At 44.9% G+C, this 19,142-nt stretch overlaps 1 protein-coding gene across 3 annotated transcripts in view; it reads right to left on the bottom strand.

The window, feature by feature from the left end:
• Window positions 1–19,077, bottom strand: part of MOB1B (MOB kinase activator 1B) — a 47,258-nt gene extending 28,181 nt beyond the window's left edge. The window contains exons 1-3 of one of the 3 annotated variants that reach the window (XM_054823529.1): window positions 18,014–19,077; window positions 16,355–16,447; window positions 14,346–14,435 (exon numbers count right to left, since the gene is read on the bottom strand). In XM_054823529.1, the coding sequence (XP_054679504.1) occupies window positions 14,346–14,435; window positions 16,355–16,447; window positions 18,014–18,063 (233 nt within the window). In that variant the 5' untranslated portion in view covers window positions 18,064–19,077. Of the gene's footprint in view, window positions 1–13,724; window positions 13,918–14,345; window positions 14,436–16,354; window positions 16,448–18,013 lie in introns of those variants that run through there. The other 2 variants (XM_054823530.1, XM_054823532.1) reach the window with 2 other exon arrangements.
• Between the last annotated feature and the right edge of the window lie 65 nt (window positions 19,078–19,142).

The following is a 19,142-nucleotide window of genomic DNA, read 5'->3' as shown; positions in this document are numbered from 1 at the left end:
TTCAGACGCCTGACCCCTGTGGCATGGAAGGGAGCTTTCTTTCCGCCTCCCAGCGACCGGCTCTCCCCACCCGCAGGCTGGCCAGGAGGCCCGGCCGCACCTTTCCCTTGGCCAGGCGCCCGGCAGAGGGTCGGGGAGAGCGGCTGCAGCTCCTGCCCAGGCCAAAGGCCTCTCCGGGGGAGGCAGGCTCCGCTGAAGTCCCCCCCCTTGCAGGCACTTCAGTTGAGCACAGCAAAGCTGCCCACGGCAGATCTCTGCGGCCGTTTTTCCCCAAAAGCCCCAGGTCCTTGAGTTTAGCAGCTTAACAAGAAATTCAGATTTTAAAACCACTAAAACCCAAGATAACAGATACAAAACACAACTTTCCACAAAAGGTCCTTTCAGAACAGAAAGGAAGCAAAAAGCTTCGTTTCAAACACCATTTTCTTAAATATTGAAAGCCACACTTAAAGACACCAGAAAACATTAATCAAAAAGTTTCCTCATCAAAAAAAAAAGTTATCACAGACAGGAGGAATTTAAAACTACATCCTTATGTCTCAGCACTTGACATTGACAATGATGGCAATACAACACAGGTTATTCCTAAAAGAAGACCTTCTTCAGATGTCTGCAAATGGAAGAAATACAAATTGAGACAAAACCCCCAATCCCACTTCCTCCTTTTCCATGAAACGCTGTACTCCCCCCTTCCTCATCTCACCCTTTTTCTTTGCTACACCATGGAGTGAGTTCAATTTTCTGTAGGCTATTCAACCTGAACGTCCTTCTCAAGGACCACAGTGACTGCTATCGTTATAACCGATTTGAAATAGTGCCTCCTTCTATCAAAGTACTGACAGTGAAATAGGTATTTCTATGAGATTTTTTTAATTCTCTACCAATCAAGGCGGAGACTAAAATCTGGCTTCCGCTTCTTAGAAAAATAATGATCTTCATAGATTGAAGTTCCACACAAGATGGTATGAGAGGAGGCCAATTGAAAAAGTCATCATCTCATCAGTAGCTCTTAAAAAATATGGGGATCATTACACGCAAGACTCTACACGTTAGAAGAGCACAAGTTTATCAGATGATTCACATTCAGGAAGGAGAAAGTTATTTAAGGTAGCCTTAAGGAATGTTTTGCTTTTGCTTGTCCCAACCTTCACCACCCATTGTCGAAAGCTGTCATAACATGTATACGTCCGCATTCTTAAAACACACTTTTTTCTTCTATCCATACACATTTTAGAGTCAGTGAAATCAAGCAAACGTGGGATTTGTCCAGCAGAAGTCAGATGCTCCTACGTGCACCAGAACACAGCTGAAGACAAACTTTTGCTGGCTGAGCTGTGACTAGAAGATAGGTGACCGGCCCTTGGAGAGCGGCCGGTTAGCCCTTCCCTCTGACACATGCCCTCGCTTGCCTTGCAGCGGCACGCTTGGTGCCAAATCCACAAAGATGCTAGGTGGCCACAGACCGCTTTCTTGACGAGCCAGGCACCTACGCTTCTGCGCGTCTCCCCGCCTCCGTTTTTCCGTCTGCGAGCTCAGAATGTGCCTGTAAACAAGGGGGAGGTGTTATTCTACAACGCTCACGTCTACCACAACCCCACCCATGTAGGTGGCAATGGTGTTCCTGCTGTTTACCCAGTTGGATGCAACTCCTCTCCCAGTCATCCCAATTCCTAATGCAAGGAACAAGCAAGCATCTGGAACACCATCCCATAACAAGGAAATCATCATCAGTTTGCTACGCTCACACACAAAATAAATTCTCTTGTTTCATTTACAACATGTTTATTTAATACATTTCCATCTCCTGGAAAATCCCCAAAATAGACAAAGCAAGTCACAGTTGCTCTCACTGGATACTTCCAGAGCTCTGCCTGTGCACTCAAAAACACAATTAAACTAATTCCCAGAGCAGCCAACAGTCGTGGAAGTGACTCAACTTCTCGAGCGCTGTCCTCTGTAGGACTAACAGCACTGCTGGGCAACACAAGGAGAGGGACAGGCCACAGACACAAAAAGAAGTATACAAGAGTATCGGTCAGAGAAAAACTTTGATGAAAAAAGAAAGAAGTCCACATTCAGCCAAGCATGCCCTGTTGCCTTGCAAAGACAAGCAGGCAGACATGCAGACAGCAGAGGAACTGGAACCTGTCCGTGGTATAAAATCTGCAGCCTCCCAGAAGGCTCGCTCTGCATGTTTTATCACTGTCACTGCCCTGCTGCTCCCAAGTTTCTCCACAGACTTTTTCAAGAGTTTTAAGACCACCAAACATCACTCGAAACAAGTTTTCATTCCAATTTGCAAGAAAGAGGCTTTTACCACAGGCCCACGTATCCCTGCACGTTGTCCTCTGACATCCATTAGGAATCCTGTGACATGAGAGCAATCAAGATTACGCAGAATGTTTTGCTGCACATCCCGTGGGATGGGGAAGAGAATCGGAAGGGTAAAAGTGAGAAGAATCGTGGGTTGAGGTAAAAACAGCTTAATAATTGAAATAAAATACTAGTAATAAATTGCATAAGCGCTACTTAGCGACAACTAAACCATCACCGTGTTATCAACACTATTCTCATGCTAAATCCAAAACACGGCACTATACCAGCTGCTAGGAAGAAAATTAACTCTATCCCAGTCGAAAGCAGGACACTCATTTAAAAGGGAGGCCACAGGATGAATTCAAACAGAAGCTAGCTAGAACGTCACCCAGTTATGCTTCAAAGTTTAGTTTCCACAAAGGCTCAAACCCCAGTTTACTGCATGAATGTACCTAATATATCATTCAGTAGACATAACCACGCTTCTTTTGTAAAAACTGCCCTTTCCCATCCATCAAACTTGGCACTAAAAAGCCATTTGAACACTTATTTCTGCTGTACATGAGTGTATGGCGCATCTTCCTTTGAAGAGAGAGGACTCAATCAAGCTGTAAATAGCAGACTACTGAAAGAAGCCGAAAAGGCTGCTGAAAAGGATGCCGTACGTACCCTGCAGCAAGGACTGCTGTAGGACAACTCGCGCCACAGAGAACCAAGTTCTGCCCGGTGGCAAGCAAATTGAGAAACGACAGAGTCAAATGCCCATGACAGAAGATTACGTAACATTTGTTAACAAAAATATACCTACGTGCTCCACGCCCATCGAGACTGGCAGAAGGACTCAAGCCTGTGAAGCCTGCAGTCCAAACCATCTCAGGTGGTCTCCCTCTAATTTCTTATTTGCATAATGAAGACACAGACCCAAGAGCAAATGCAGGAAGAAGAACATCTGTGTATTTTTGAGAAATTCTTGAAACTTGTCACTCATGTCACATGTTTCCAAGAAAATGTTATGTGCTAAAGGAAAACAATTACACCGAGGGAAAAATGCTTGGTAACACATGTGGGGGAGTGAGGATGACACAGCACATGTTATGCGGACGCACAGGAACATGAAAAGCGGTATTAGATAACTCAACCGTCATGCAGAATGTAAGGGAACGGAACTATTTTTTTTTTTTTTTTCTTTTTAAGAGGGAAGCAGTAACATGCAAATCCTGGCCTGGCAGTCAAAATGACTACCAAAAATAAAGAGAAACAAATCAACCGCTGAATATGAGCGTCCACAGATGAACAGAAATCAAAACTATAAGGTACCACTATGGATACAACCAAGCAAATTAAAAGAAATATAAGGTAATATGTAAAGCTACAAGTCTGGGTTATTTCTTTCAATAACACAGAAAAGATACTAGAAATGTTAAGAAAGAAAGAAGGTTTACTAAACTATTTAAGTAGGCAGTAAGGAGTTCAAGATCTTTCAGCAAGTAACTGAAAATATCATCAAGTGGCCTGGAGAGCTCCAGCTCGCTCGGGCAGCCCCGCACGCTGCCAGTCCCTTAAAGCATCATCCGGCTTGTGAGGCGGGAGCAAGGGGGGCAAGGGGGCGCATCAAATAAAACCAGTGATTAACCGTATTTGCCTACCTATCGTTTCTTTACTGTAGTTTTTTGATTCGATAAACCAAGGACAAAAGTGTCCCATACAAAAGGTATACGCTACTGTCCACAGCAAACTGTTCCTCCTGCTACAGAGACGTCCTTATATTCAGTTAAATTATCTTTATGTCCTTACATTACTAATACCCTCTGCATCCTCAACTGTATCCGCTGGTAACAGTCACACCCTTTAAATACATCAAAGTAAGTAGGAAGCAGAGCTTTTCAGAAAGCAATCTACAAGCCGCTGAGGATGATAAATTGCAGCAATAAAAGCCTGGCTCTAGTATCAAATCAGATGCTTACTTATACACCAAATATAGTGCTTGGAGAACATGCCTCAGAACATGGACGGTTTCCCAAAATGCTGATCAGTGCTTTCGAAAACCAATGCTTTATGAATGACTAAAGCACATCTAGTCATACAACCTAAGAAATCACAGCAGGGCATTTTTAAAAAAAAAAAAAAAAAAAAGACTCAACAGTTTAAGACAGTCTTCAATCCTTTTAAACACAATGAAAAGAACAATACATTAATGTATTTAGGAAAAAGGCAAAGTTTAAAAAAGGAGTAACTTAACTAACTTTTAGTGGGAAGGAGTCACTTCAGCACCTAATAAAAGGCTGTCTTTTATTTTAACTCCCACGCAAAACAGGCTGATGATAGGAACATGGCAAACGAGAAGTACTCAGCACCTTCCCAACAGAAAACCTCAAAGCATATATGCAAGATGACACTTACACTTTGATTAATAGTTAAACCAGGGTCTCAATTCAGGAAATAACAGAACAATCATTAGAGGCAAGAAATAACACAGAGAACAGCAGGAAGAAGAAATGGACAGGAGGCAGCAATGAATAATCTAACAGCTTTCCAAAAATACGCTGCATTATCTCATCACCGAGTATTTCTTACACATCCCCCATATTTAATACAATCTTCTTTGTGCTGTGTGTAACTACCTTCAGTAAAATTTGCTTATATCTTGCCAAGTATCATATCAGGAAAATCCACCTGTCTGAAGCATGTGAGGTGGAACAATATCTCCTACATCCACAGGAGAACGTTTCTTTTGAACTTATTTCAGCTTCTGCATTTGACAGTTGAGTCCCCAGTCAGTTTAACTGTTCTATGGTGAATTTAAATGTACAATTTTTCCTCTTTTCCAACTCACACTGCAGCAAGAAATTTTAAGAAGAGCTGTCAACCACACAAGTTAATAATAGGACACTAGAGACACTCAATTTTTTGTCAAAGTTACACTTCAGCATGAGAAAACACAGTATTTTGTTGCCACAAAGTATGACGAGTAAAGGGCACAGTAATGCCATTTTGATTCCTGGATCTAGAACACTCAGCACGTCCCTAAACCAACTACTCCATTCAAGCAAAACCAGGACTGTGCTACTGAAGTTGGTAAAAACACAATTAAAGTACCAGCTAGCAAAACAAAATACGGGTTATTTTATTAAAGTCAACATCGGAAAGCCACCCAGTCATTATTTTGATTGAAATTATTTCTATGTCGAAAAATCACACATCTCAGTTTTTCGCAAACAAATAATTTACCAAAGCTTACTTAAGCTCATTTATTCTCTTTGTCATAAAGAAGGGAATTAGACTTGTGATAAAGACAACAAATCCAGGCATTATGAGTTCTTATCTACAAGACATTCTTCTTCACTGAGGAAGGGATTAAGATTTTCTACGTCAGGAGTGCTCATATCTCTAGGACACAAGCAATTAACTCTGGAGGTAAGCTACCAAATTTAAACATTAAGTGCAACAACAGACAACCAAAAAAAACTAAGAATGTGGAAAAGACGCAAACTTCAAACAAAACTCAAGTGAAATATGGGCAGGATCACACGAGGTTTGTAAGAACAACAAAAGGAATGCATTCCTGCCAAGGAACAGCTGTGAACTGGAGAAGGAAGAGAGGAGAGGGTTCACAAGAGAGAAGCGTCTTCACAAAACAAAAAAACCCACAACATCAAAACAGAAGGAAAGTTGGGACAAGAAGCTATGGTCACAGTTGGTTTTCAAGATGAATGGGGAAAGACAGAACAAAGGAAGAAAGACCATTTACATCTGCAAGTCATATCAGAGAGACCGAAATCAATGTTTTGAAGGGCAAGGCCTAAACAGACCAGAGAGCTGCACCTTATCCTTAGCTTTCTCCTGAAGAAAAAATGCAAGAGAAGAGCGCGTGAATTCACTTCCAAGTACTGCTTATACAAGTTTGAAAATATATGTGCAAGGAAAAAACTACTGTTACCTTCAGGAATTCACAGTGAGGGACTATCTTTTTATTAACACAAAATTACCATCTCATACACATGAATTAACTGTCTGCTGACTCAGGCTACATATTTGAAATGGGAAGCAAAGACCTGAATTAAACAGACCGTGTCTGAGATGCACGCCGCATTTTACTGCACAAGTCCTGGAAGGCATGCGCCTACTAAGCTAACTAAGAAGTCGGTTCAAACTTATTTTCACAGAACCTATTTAAGCTGCATGGACACGTGCCTCTCCAGAAAACCAATCCCCAGCGCTCATTCCCTTCTTTTAAATGCTTTCCCCAAAACATAGACCCAGACAGCAGTGCCCTGGGAAAGCACCCGACAGACCTACATGCGGACTAACCACCCCGCTGGCTCTGGGAAGTTACTTGAACAATTATAAAATGAACTTTGTGGCTACTTCGTTATGATCTGCTTTAAACTGATCCAGAAAAACTGCGCACACATGGGTTTAGATAACCTAGTCAAAATGTACTGTAATTCTGGAAGGATATTTATAGCACCTTGCTCAATTTTAAAATTCAGGGTATTTCCTTCCAGAAGAGGTAAATGCAACAAACGTTGTCTTCTGGAAGAGAGCCCCCTGAAAACTTAAAAGAAAAATAATTTTCTTGCCCTTAGTTGTCTCGCTGACACTCCAAAAAGGACTCTTCCAGTTTCTCCTCCCAAACGCTTTCAGCGTCATTCACCTACGCTGACCTTCATACAGCACAGCACGGTCCTTCACACCAGTACAGATACGTCCATCCCAACCTCTCTTCAGCAACGTTCGTTCACGTATCGCGCAGCAGGTGAAGTAACAATGCTGACAGCCAATGTTACACAGAACCGCTCACAAAGTGAAAGGGAAGGAAATGCCATGTTTAAAAAAGCAACGCACACAGAGATGACAAAGCAAAGCACTGGATCCTGATAATCCCACATCATGAAATTTACAGGCTAGAAAAATTTTAAAGAGTCTGTGAAAAGCAATTAAGTCATATTCAGTTATAGCTGAAAACACAATCTACGGCATTCGAATATATAAGCCACAATCTCCCTCTCTGTGTACTTCAAAAAAAAAAAAAAAAAAAAAGGACAAAAACCAAACAGCAAGTTTATTGTAGCTCAACTCTAATAGGAAGCGGCTTAGTTTACAAATGCTAAAAGCATCGCAAAGCATATCCTGCGGTTTTGGTTGATTTGTGGGTCAAAGGCTTATTGATAGCTTTGGCAGCAATATCCTTCTTATTGCTTACCACAGAAGGCTTAAAGTGGCATAATTAAATGCAACTATTTACTTCTCTAAGAACAATAAGCAGCTCCATTCTGTCAACCTTGGGCACAAAAACATATTACCACACTTGCAACTCTTAAGGCACTCCTTGGTGGACAAATGCTTCTAATATGTTATCCTTTTTCAAACAAGATTAAAAGAGACTATATATCTTTCAGGATCCTGTAGCTTAAGATGTAACTGCGATTCCCCGGGCCATCCTTACCACGGTTGTCTGTTGCCACAAAGAAGTCCTACATCCCAAGACTTGACAAAAAATTATAAAAGGCTTTTGGCACCTTTTCAAGATTAAAAACCAAGCCACTTGACACACACACAAATCCTTCCCTGAAAGTGATCCTTGTTGCACCACTGTTCTCATCTGATAAATGTAAATAGCTGATTGCATAGGTTCACTTATACTGCAAAGACAAAGAGAGAAGGACAAACACGGGAAAACAATTGTGGCATAAAAGCAAACAATTAGGAAGCAATTAAGACTGGACATCACTGCAATGTAGTAAACACAACTTTCACACTGAACAATGCCTTTCTTGGTATGTTTTTTTCTTCCCGCCAAACTAATACTTCTATATAAGAATATTTAAAAGTGCCAACCACTCGCTTCACAATTTACATATTCCCAAAAACAGAGTCTGAGCGGCAAAAGCATTTTTTTCAAATGCCGTTCCGAGCTCAGACATCTTGCAGCCTGAACTGGTCTGCACAGCTCTGTTATTCTGAGGCAGACCCGTTCTAAACTCAGCTTCGCGGCCCTCTACCTCCAACCTTACTGATCAGGCAGCACCACTCATGCATTGCTGGCTACAATTTATTTCCATTTCATTGTACGCAAATTTAACTGGCTACTCTTTCAAAGCGTACGCTAGCATACCACAACAAGCAGACATTTCCTCAAACTCATCAAGAAAGAATAAAGTCACTGATAGGACAAAGGCAAGAACTCAACTACCTGAACAGGTAGTAACGCACACGCAAAGCCAAACGAAGACTGAAAGACTGGGCTGGCGAGACAGCTAAGCTTATTCAACTGCCAGTTTGCACAGAAAAAGGAAGAAGCCTCCTCCCTGTCTTCTGCCGTGTCCAGATGCTCCTGCTGCTGTCATTATTCCGACGCCATCCCTCAGGTCCCTACACAGTGACACCAAGTAACTAAATTCGCAAAAAACTAATCCCATCAAAAAGAAATTAATAGTTTTCTGCTGATTTAGCTTCTTCAACCAGCTCAGTGGAAGGAAGACAAGCGCCTCAGTGAGCTTAACCCTATCAGCGAACTGTACCCTAACAAACTGTTTGGGGGTCTCCGGGGAAGATAAATGAGGAGGGAAGCAGAGCGACAAGCACTTCAAAAGGCCTTTTTGCAGGAGAGTTTGAGAACTGTAAAATGAATCGTACCACAGGCAGCGCAAGGGGCAACATGAACACCTCTGTGTAAGATTTTTCATTGCCGTGGTTTCTGGAAGCTTTCTGTTTCCTTGAAAGAGAGACCAGCTGCCAGCTGAGAGACAAATCTTTTGACAGCAGGCATTTCAAAACAGGAATTAAACAGAGAGTTAACACTACAAGTGAAGTGATGCGTTTCAACAACATTAAACACAAATTTTAGGTGAAAGCATTTATTTCTACAGCAAATAATTCAACGAGTCATAGCATCACTTATGTTGGAAAAGACCCTAAGGTCACAGAGTTCAACCATTAACCTAACACCAGCAATGAAAGCTATAAGCAACTAAAAAAAAAAAAGTTTTACTTTCTGTGAAGTTCATTGTCAGAGCTGATTCCATATACGCTCTACCTCTAAGGAATCGTTTTGCTTTCCTCAAAACTACTGTTACCAAAACTTAAAAATAAGTAAATAAAATTATTCAAGAAGTTTGCAAGAACTTTGCAATTCTCTCTGAGATTTACTCATAGGAAAAGTCAGGAGACTTGTAATTCCCGGTACTCTTCCAAAAAAAAAAAAAGAAAAAAAAAGAAACTGAACGCACCACTAATGGCATTGGTTAAACAACAGATTTCTCAGTAAGGCAACAGATTCATGTGTTGAGAGCCTCTACCCTGATCTCTGCCCAAGGAACACAGCCTGCACAGTAGTATTACGCTAATCGAGTTATAACTGAAGAAAACCAGTACAGTAGAATACAGGGAGAAAAACATCTGAATGTTCGACAAGCCTCTATTTCCCATTTCTAACAGTTTGTAAATGCCTACACATTGATTTTCAACGACCGTAATGCCAGTGGTCTTCTGTGGGAGTCCTTGATAAAGAGGAGATAAATGCCACATCTCAAACTTTTAACTACAGAAGGAGCGCTCACAAAGCGCTCTCCAGCTAGAGTGAGCTGAAAACCACTGCCTGCTTTAGAAATGGCTTTCATTTGATAAGTAGCAGCAACTCGGCATCTAGGAAAGCTGAGAAGGGGAAACAACAAATAGCCATGATGTTCTTCAAGAGATGAGCAGACTGGGAAATCAGGAAGGCCACAGTGCTTGTCAAACTGGAAACAAACACACCAGCTCTGATTTTGGTGTTACTCTGCAGGAGATGGAAAGAAGAAAAAAGTGATGTCCCACTGCAACTTCTGCACATACATATACACATAAACTATGATTTTAATTAAATTAAAACAAAAAATTAACCCACGTGCACCACCAGAAGCAGCTGCTAGGCTGCATCATGCTGTAAAAGACAACAGAGAAGGAAGAGCACATCTTTCCAGCAATTTGGTTTACAAGTTAACTTTGCATTGATTCATAAACATAGGCACCCCAAACAGCAGCTACTTGTCCTCACCCTCGCTGTTTCCATCGGCTCCTAATGTTTCAAAGTCTCATCAGTTACAATTACTTACCCGAATCTCATTTAAAAAAAACCCCACAACTATACCCTGGAATTTTCTGAGAGGGATTTATTAATGCATAGATGGGTTTTGTTTTGTTTTGGGTTTTTTTTAAGAAAAGACAATTTCACAACCTCAGTAATAAAACCGACTCTTTTCCTTTCAAAAATAAATAGGTTTCATCTAGCTTCTTTTTTATGTAAGTTTTGCCAGCGTAGGATAACACAAGCATGTTACCATATGGCACGCCTACCAGAACTATCTTTAATTTTTTTCCTTGGAGATGTAAGCTAAAGTACCTGCAACTATGCTGTAATTTCCTTTTAGAGAGAACTCATCAAGCTGAATTTTTTGGGAACTAAAGATAGCTTTCTAGTTCGAATCCCATGTTTAAATTTTTTTTAAAGATTCAGGACAACTTATTCAACCATAGGAGAGGTTTATAAAGTCTTTTCAGAAAGGAAGAACCAGATCAGAAAGAGAAAATAGTGGCACTGAAAATAACAATTGCTGTCTAAACAGAGTTGTATTAATTCAGTGCCTCGTCTCACAAGACAGTCTTTTTATAATGTTACCCATAACAAGAGAAGACAATGGTTTCCCTTGATTTTTTCCCCCCCCATGTAGCTTTCTATGTCACTGGCCCTAGCAACAGCGAAGCATAGCAATGGATTTGTCAGCGGACAAGAACCGTGCGACGGGCCCGCGAGGGGGGCCCCAAGCACCCTGTGTTATCCAGGCACAATCGCCTTGTTATTTGACAACACGCAAGAGTGCAAGCAGAACGTGGCTTTTGATATTGCGCATGAGTGTCAAACTGACAAACTACAGCCAACGTACTGACGATAAACCTGCGTGACAGGTTCACTGCAATTCAGAAAACGTTTCCAGCGTAAGCGCGCAAGGACGGTCTTCGTCCGCCACATCTTTTATTGGAAGTTCAAAATTGGGAGTAATTTCACCAAAAGATAACAGTATCACTGACGCAGACAAAACAGCACAGACAATCAACTTTGCTACCTCCATAATAAGAAAACTCTTGGTGAAAAAGTACTACGAAAAACTACGTAAAAAGTACTCTGAAAACGTGGGGGGTTTGGAGCTCAAAATACAAGTCTGTACTACTAAACCTGTAAAAGTGTAAAGATATCCAACCATTATCTTTGAATAACTGTCAACACAAAACTCAAGTTTGACAAAAGGTGGTGCTAACTTTCTGGATCATTAAAAAAACCAACGAAACACCCCACAAACCTTAAAAAACTAACTACTTGCCAGTAACATTAAGAAGTTTCCCTGGTCTCCCTGAGGCCTACCGAGCATATTTTAAAATTTTTTTTTTTAAATCCATTTCTAGACTGCAGATGAGCAAATTAGGCGCCGTCTACAACGCTCTGCCGACAACAGCTGAGACAGCCTTGCCAACATTCCTGGCTTTGCCATGCAATAACTTCAGTTTCCATTTCTATATTTCATCCAGCAGGACCGCTTGAAACAATGGAGGTGGGGGTAAAGGTTTGCTTTCCCAGGTTTCAGAAGGGTCTGGAAAAAGGAACAAGCGTCTCATTATTGCCTGCGACAGAGGGTGGAAGGTTTCATGCTTTTCCATTACCAGTTAGCCAAATGCCACGGCGAGGGAGGCTCTCATAATTTGCAAACCAGACTCCCAGGACACCACCGTACTCGAAATCCTGGCCCCCCTTCTCCATTGCAGCAGCTGAGAATTATGAAGGAGGGGGACAGCTGGCCTTCTCATTAGAAGCACCGAGTCTGAATCCACGGACAGTCATTTGGACCCACCTCCCATTTGCAGCTTCCACCCTGCAGCTGATCGGTGTCTTTTAAAATCTCTCTTGGGCTAAGGCAGCGCGAGCAGGACGACAGGCAAGCAGGTTTGCTACGGCAGAGTTCAAAGATAAACGCAATGGAGAGATTTAGAAGGAAGCCAGCATCGGTGTTACTTGTCTCCATGAGAACACAACTTACTAGAACGCTCTAGATGCCAAGATAAAGTATCTTCTCTAAAAGCAGGCTACATATACATCTGTTGGTTATCAATATAAGCCTTTAACAACTGTCAGATATTATGGCAACGGTCCCACTAACTGCTCGCACGTAACTCTCTACGGGCAACAGCACTCAGCGGGGCCAAGGCCTTAATGCAGCTTGTGGCTCTGCAAGGGCGCCTTTTTCAGCTGCTTGGATTTCCCTTCTTTCCCTAGAGCACATCTTCACTTTAATTAATAGGTCACTGAACCGGTTTATGTTAATTGTCAGAAGTACCTCGTCTTTGTTCCCAAGGGGAGGGACCAAAGTTCATTCAGTTGTTGTCCACGAAGCAAAACTGAAAAACGTAAGGTTTTGCACACACCTAAATTGCCACCAATTCATAAGGGAGCTTTTTTATGCCGCAGTAAACAATTGCCTTCTCATTAGCACCGTGCATCCTGCCAGCGATCCCTCGCTCGCCTGCTCGCTGTGTTCGCACCAGATCACCGGCAGTCATCCGCGCAACCATTACTTGACCCTGGAATTAACTTTTAAACGCTGCTGCTCACCAAAGCTGCGCCAACGCCATCCAGTTGTAACTTATCTACCGCAGATAACGCTACGGGCAGCAACTTCTGCCCATGCCGTCCTTGCTCACAGTTAGAAAAAAAAAAATATATATATATAATTAAAAAAAGGAGACTCCAGCAGATCGGTGTTACTCCCCTGAAGGCTGCTCTCGCCTTTCCAAGGACGCCGTTTGCGCTTGCAGCACAGCGCTCCCCGGGAAAGTCTCCCTCGACCCCCAAGTAAAAGCCCCGCGCGGATTCACTCGCCCCGCGTGGCTGGTTTTTAAGTCCGTGTCCCCGCTGATGGAGACGCCCGGCCGATACGGCAGGTCGCAACCCGCCTCCCACGGCGGGCCGCCGCCCTCCAAACGCCCTCGCGGCCGGCCCCGAGCAGCCGTTACCTCCCAGCTCCCGCGGCTGAGGGGGGCGGCCGTTACAGCCGTTAGCGCGGCCGGGGCCCCCCGGGAGACCGGGACACAAAGGGAGAGAGCGGGCAGGGCGCTGCTGCTCCGCCGCCGGGGCGGGACGGAGAGGAGAGGTGCGGAAAGGGGCGCCATGCCGGCGGGGAGCGGCCGCCCCGCTCCCTCAAGGCGGCGGGGAGAGGGTGGCGGGCGGCGGCCGCGTCCCCTCGGCGGGCTGCCCTGCCCGGCGGGGCGGGGTAGAGGAGGAGGCGAAAGGGACCCTTCTCCCTCCTCAGGCAGGAGAGACGGTCGGAGCGAAGGCAGCCTTCCTCCCCCCACGCCGCCACGACCCCTCCGCGGTTACTCACAACAAGAAGCTCATGGCGATGGCGGCGGAGCGGGACCGGCGGCTGCCTGGGCTCGGCGCGGCTCGGCTGGGCTCGGCGCGGCTCGGCTCCCAATGGCAGCGGCGGCGCAGGGCGGGCGTGTGCGGGGAGAGCGCCGCGGGGCGGGGACACGGCCCGCCGCCTCCCGCCGCCGCCACCACCCGCGGCCCGCCCGGCCGCCATCGCCCCCAGCAGTCCCCGCGGCCCGCGCCGCCCTGCCGCCGAGCTCCCCTCGCAGCTCCCGGCGCACAGCCCTCCCCCTCGCATATCCCCGGGTCCCCCCTTTAAGACCCCCGGTCCCTCAGACACCCTCGAAACGGGGATTTGTCCCTGCAAATATCTCCCTCTGCCCCAGAGACCCCCAGCTGCACCCTGCGGCAGCGGCCTCAGCCCCGGGGGCAGCACAAGGCTCCCTGGAAGCATGTCCCCCAGCCCCCGGTGACCCAAAGGGAGCAGGGCACAGCCTCCTCGGGAAAACCTTGGCACCGCTCCGGGCCAGCGTCCCAGCCGTCGCTGGGCAATACTTCTCGGGCACAGGCATGACATAAATGCCTCTGACAGCCATTAGGTAGTCCTGGCAGTGAAATCCCTGCGGTTACCTACCAAATGTCACAGGGGAACCACGAAAAGTGCTTGAGCAATGGTGCGGCCTGACAGTATTCATCCCTCTTCAACCCAAACTGCGGAGCAAGCCTGTGGGGTACAGGAACAGAGCGGTTCGCTTAGCGCATCACGCCGGGCACTCACGACGTGTTACAATTTCATTATTTCTGACATCCAGGCTTCCTTAGGCCGTCTATCCTCATTCTTCAGGTGCACGACAAAGGGGTTCAGGTTCCCAACCCACAGACAACCACCACGGTCATAAAAAGAACAGGGAGACGGTACCTTTGGCATTTCTGCCCTCCTCACTCCATAGCCTGACCCTTGTTAAAAGAAATTTGTCCAAAAAGCTTCTAATATTTCAACACAAATGTTTGTGAGCAATTTTTAACTCGGCTGGCTAGGGCGAGCAGTCGGCTAAGAAAGGCCATACCTCAGAAGTGAAGATATGGGCAGCTGAAAACTACCAAGGTCAAAAAAATCCAGTTTTTCTTATAAACCCTTGGCAGGTCCTTCACCCCACCTCTGCCCTGAACCACTTCACCCCGTGCGAGCATGGTTAAAAACAGCCTGTGCTCCCGTTTGTGGAAATTTAATGTACGGCATAGACACAGTATGATTTCAGCATGTTTTCAAGTAAGCTCGCAACGATTATCAGACAGCGTGCTCTTCCCGGGCAAGAGGGCTGTTCCACGAAGCGCAAACCGAGGGTGCGTGGTGCGTTGCACAGTGTGTCCGGCAGCTCGTTCGACACCAGAGGACAGCTGCAGGCTGTGGTTTTGGGGCCTGGGGATCCCTACCTCCCGTTCCCAAACCGGGAATCATGCTCTTAATTTTTGGGTTGGTCTCAGCTTATATGTTCCAGGGGAAACAAAGATAGATAGCAGCATCCAGAACACTTCAAAATAAAATACTATATTCATATCAAGCAAGGACCACACAGTTGACTGTAGACTTAGCCACATCCAAGCGCCACCTCTTTATGGCAGAAATGACAATCCCAGGGTGTAATTTCACGTGAAAATCTGCCTCTGTTTAGGTCAGTAAGATGCCAGCTGGATTTCGGAGAGCAGACAGGACAGGCAGCACAGCCCCCAGAGCTTCCCTCCTGCCCCAAGGGGATTCTGCGAGCCCTGCAGCCCCACAAAGCCCACCCTGCTGCAGGTAGGCCCGAGGAAAACCCCACGACTTTCAGATTCGTTATCGGGCAAATGCAGTACATCGAAACATGCTACAATCCCGCACAGCATTCAGTTTCCATACGGCACGTAAGGGGTGTCAGCTATACTACCTTACGTGGCAATACTGACAGTCGTCTGCTGCTCTCATGTTTTTTAATGCTGAAACTGCATTTTCTACTTTTCTGGCTCTGTCCTTCAGACCAAATCAGAATGCCAGGTCAGTGCATTTCTAAGTAAATTAAAATTGCACTACTGCTTTTAAGACATTTAAAATCAAGCGTTTTACTGGGCAGCGAAGGCGTAATTAAAAATGTCGTTTGCAATGTTCCTTTTGGCTGTATTAGTAAAAGCGGGCATGAAATGGGTTTCTGGACACTTTTTAACAGATGCTGTCCGACTAAGTTGGCCACGTAAATCGAACTCAGAAAAATATTGCTGATCTTTCTGGCACATTCACCTTGGTTCTCTGTTTCCACCCGTACGCTTCCGTCTACCCACAGAATGTTTTATTTTAGCGGCAAGTTAAAATTAAATGTCTGTTACCGCAACAGTCAGTAGGAAATACTTGGCTTGGGCGGCTGTCAGGAGAAAGGGTTACGTAATGTGTACATTTTACGTCTCGCATTAATATCGGTCTATCCGGAATGGCTAAGGGTCACACGAAGTGCTCGCTTCAGACGCTGCCGATACGAGGGACTGGCAGCACGCTGCAGTCTTACGTAAGAGTCAAAGCGCTCAGCTGCTCCAGGAAAGGCACAGCGAAGGCACCCGTGGCTTCACATCTGTCATTTTGGTTTATCTATTATTCTGTAGAGCTTAAAGACTTACTCTGAAAGGGCCCTCAAGCTGACAAAGCGCTTTGGTCCTGAACTGAAGTATCCAGCTTTTGCAGCACAGCTCAGTAGACACAGAACATTCCAGCTGAAAAAAAGTTCAAAAATTAAGATCGCAAAACTTAATCTATACATTATTGGGAACACACACACAAAAAAAAAAGGAAACAAAATTTTGTTTTGCAATGTCACTAATACAGTAGGTAAATACTAAGCTCTATAAACATTCTCCCCACGTTCTAGAATAAAGCGATAGCATCTGTCGATTTTTTAATCAGATGCTTGTTTGTGCATTAACATAAGGGATTTGAGTTGTGAACAAGCAATGCCTAGAAGCCTAATGATATAAATGTAGTGAAGCATTTAAGTATAAGTATCAGATCGAACTTGTGGTATGTACTTGGTAATTATTCTCTAGGAAAAATGCAACGCATGAAGAAATTACAGCAACTGTGAGGTTATTATACAGTGGTCCCGAGAGCCCCCATAATTCTGGAGCTGGGATAGTACAACTCAGCAGCCTGTTACTGCTGGACTGCAGAGAGAATAATAAATTGGGCCCTCGGTGGCCTTCAGTGCTGCTGCGGTGCTCAGATACGTGTCATCCCTGCTACAGCGGTCATACGCTTTAGGAATGTATGAATGCCGAGATAGTTGCAGACGAGCAATTGTCTAACAGGCTCATCTATCACAGAAAATAGTGGAACCCCCACTGCTCAAGTAACTTAAAGCTAAATGAATAATTTTGGAAAACATCACAACAGAATATAAGAGCAATTTTTCTTGATGACAGACTACACAGAGTGATAAGTAATGTTGCCCAATACAAGATAAGCATTTGTTTTACTATCAACTCAGAAGATTTTTCTTTTTCCTCTGATCAAACTACAGAATAGTTCATATTAATTATTCTTAACAATAACCTGTTTAACATTAGGTATTGAAAAAGGCACCTTCCAGGGTAGATAAATCTAAGTTCTCGGTCAACAGCAGTATGGAGGGGCATCAACCGAGTCTTTTTCTTTTTACCTACGTAAAGAGATTTCCTCTCACACGTAGACTTCATTCAACACCAGTTCTGTCGAGGGAATCAATGCAAATTCTATTGTCCTAGGCTGATTTTTTTTTTTTTTTCTCTCTGACCATAGGTGCAGAGGCTTTGATCCCTCTAAGGAAGCTCTGAAGATTCCTGGAAAGCTGCAGTGCCAACGGACACTCAACAAAATGGTGCCCTCTAAAGGTAATTTGCACACACTGACAACCTGCGACACACGGCAGTGGGATATTTTTTACTGTACTTGGGAAGCAAATATATTGAAGGAAAAATGGGTGGAAGACGTGCATCCCTTAAAGAGACTCTTCTTGCACCCTGCGTGGTTTGCAAGAGAGGAGTGCACGTAACATTCCCTTGGTGCGTAAGATTCGGGGATCTGCTTATTCAATTAAACTTAAAAGCACGAAAGCTAATCCAGATAAAGATAAGTGTTCAAGATGAATTCCTCTAGTTAATTTTTTGCTCCTATAAAATTGGCTTGCTTATTTAAAGAAGGTTTTGAAGAGAAACCTGACATGTAGACCATGAAAAACTGGAATGTGAACCCCTTGAGCACCCAGGTCAACATTCCTTTGAAAATGCGTAGAATACGTGATTTACCTTGAGAACTCAAGAGAGGCGAGAGTGCTGTCGTCAAGAAACTGTGCCATTATCAAGGTAACGGTCTGTCATATGAAAGTTTGTTACAAGAAATAGTTTATAAAAGCAAAAGCCAGCAATGAGGAGATGACCTAAAACAGCTTGTTAACATTTTCAAAACAGTGATAAGAAACACTCAAGGCTTCTGAGAAATTAACAGGTTGGCAGTACTACAGGCCGAAAGACTTCTCTTGAAAAACCCATGACTGTATTTTGAATGATAATTTGCCACGGCTTGAGACGGCAACTCTTACTTGGCGATCCCAACACTGGAACTACAGGATGCCAGGCAGAAGAGGAGTATCTTCCGTGTTGTGGCCGTCACCATCTTCCCGACGCTGGGGTCCACACTCCAGGATGGCGTGGCACATCCTCTCTGAGAACCGCTCGGATACCTGCCTACACACCCTGGATCTGAGCCTCCGGTCTCCCTTGGCTTCCTCCACTGTTGGGTTGAGTTGGGGTTTTTTTGGTTTGTCTTTTCTCTTCCTGCTCTTTTTGCTTCATCCTGGAAGTTGTTCTTCTGGGTTCAGCACCACCTTCACATTTCCGATGTGTGCACTTACAGGCTGGTGCCGGTGCTTTCCCCTTATCCCTCTTAGAGGCAGCAGTAATAGCAGAACTGTTTTTCCGGATCATCTTCAAGTTGTGTGCTCCTCCCAGACAGCTTCGGCCTCTAACATATCAGACTGTCAAGCTAGGATTCGAGCGAGGGGGGAGAAAATCAGCTCTCTTGTAAAAGTCTGCAGGGAAGGGGTGGCAGAGTGATAGAAACTCTAAATGAGCATAAGCCAGTAATAACTTGTCGTGAATCCCTGAGCCACGCTTCTCTGTCCAACTGTGTCACCTAACAACTCTCTCACAACCCGTTTCTTGCAGAACCTGAACGCCCCCTGCTCGGCACAGCAGGCCAGGAGGAGACAACCCCGCTGCTGTCCCCGCCGGCCCTCCCCTGGCTGAGGGCATCCTTTCGCCTCCGCCTGTCACGCCTAGAGCTCTCCGAGGCGGGAAACGGCAGCCGCGGCCCGGCCAGCGGGGTGAGTAGCGGCCCTGTGCTCGGAGGACGCGAGGCGGCGGGCACCAGCAAGCC

The sequence above is a fragment of the Grus americana genome, chromosome 4 (assembly GCF_028858705.1).
Source record: "Grus americana isolate bGruAme1 chromosome 4, bGruAme1.mat, whole genome shotgun sequence".
In the NCBI taxonomy this organism is placed as follows: Eukaryota; Metazoa; Chordata; class Aves; order Gruiformes; family Gruidae; genus Grus; species Grus americana.
Note: the sequence above shows the minus strand (reverse complement) of the source record. Positions and strands in the feature narration are given on the sequence as shown.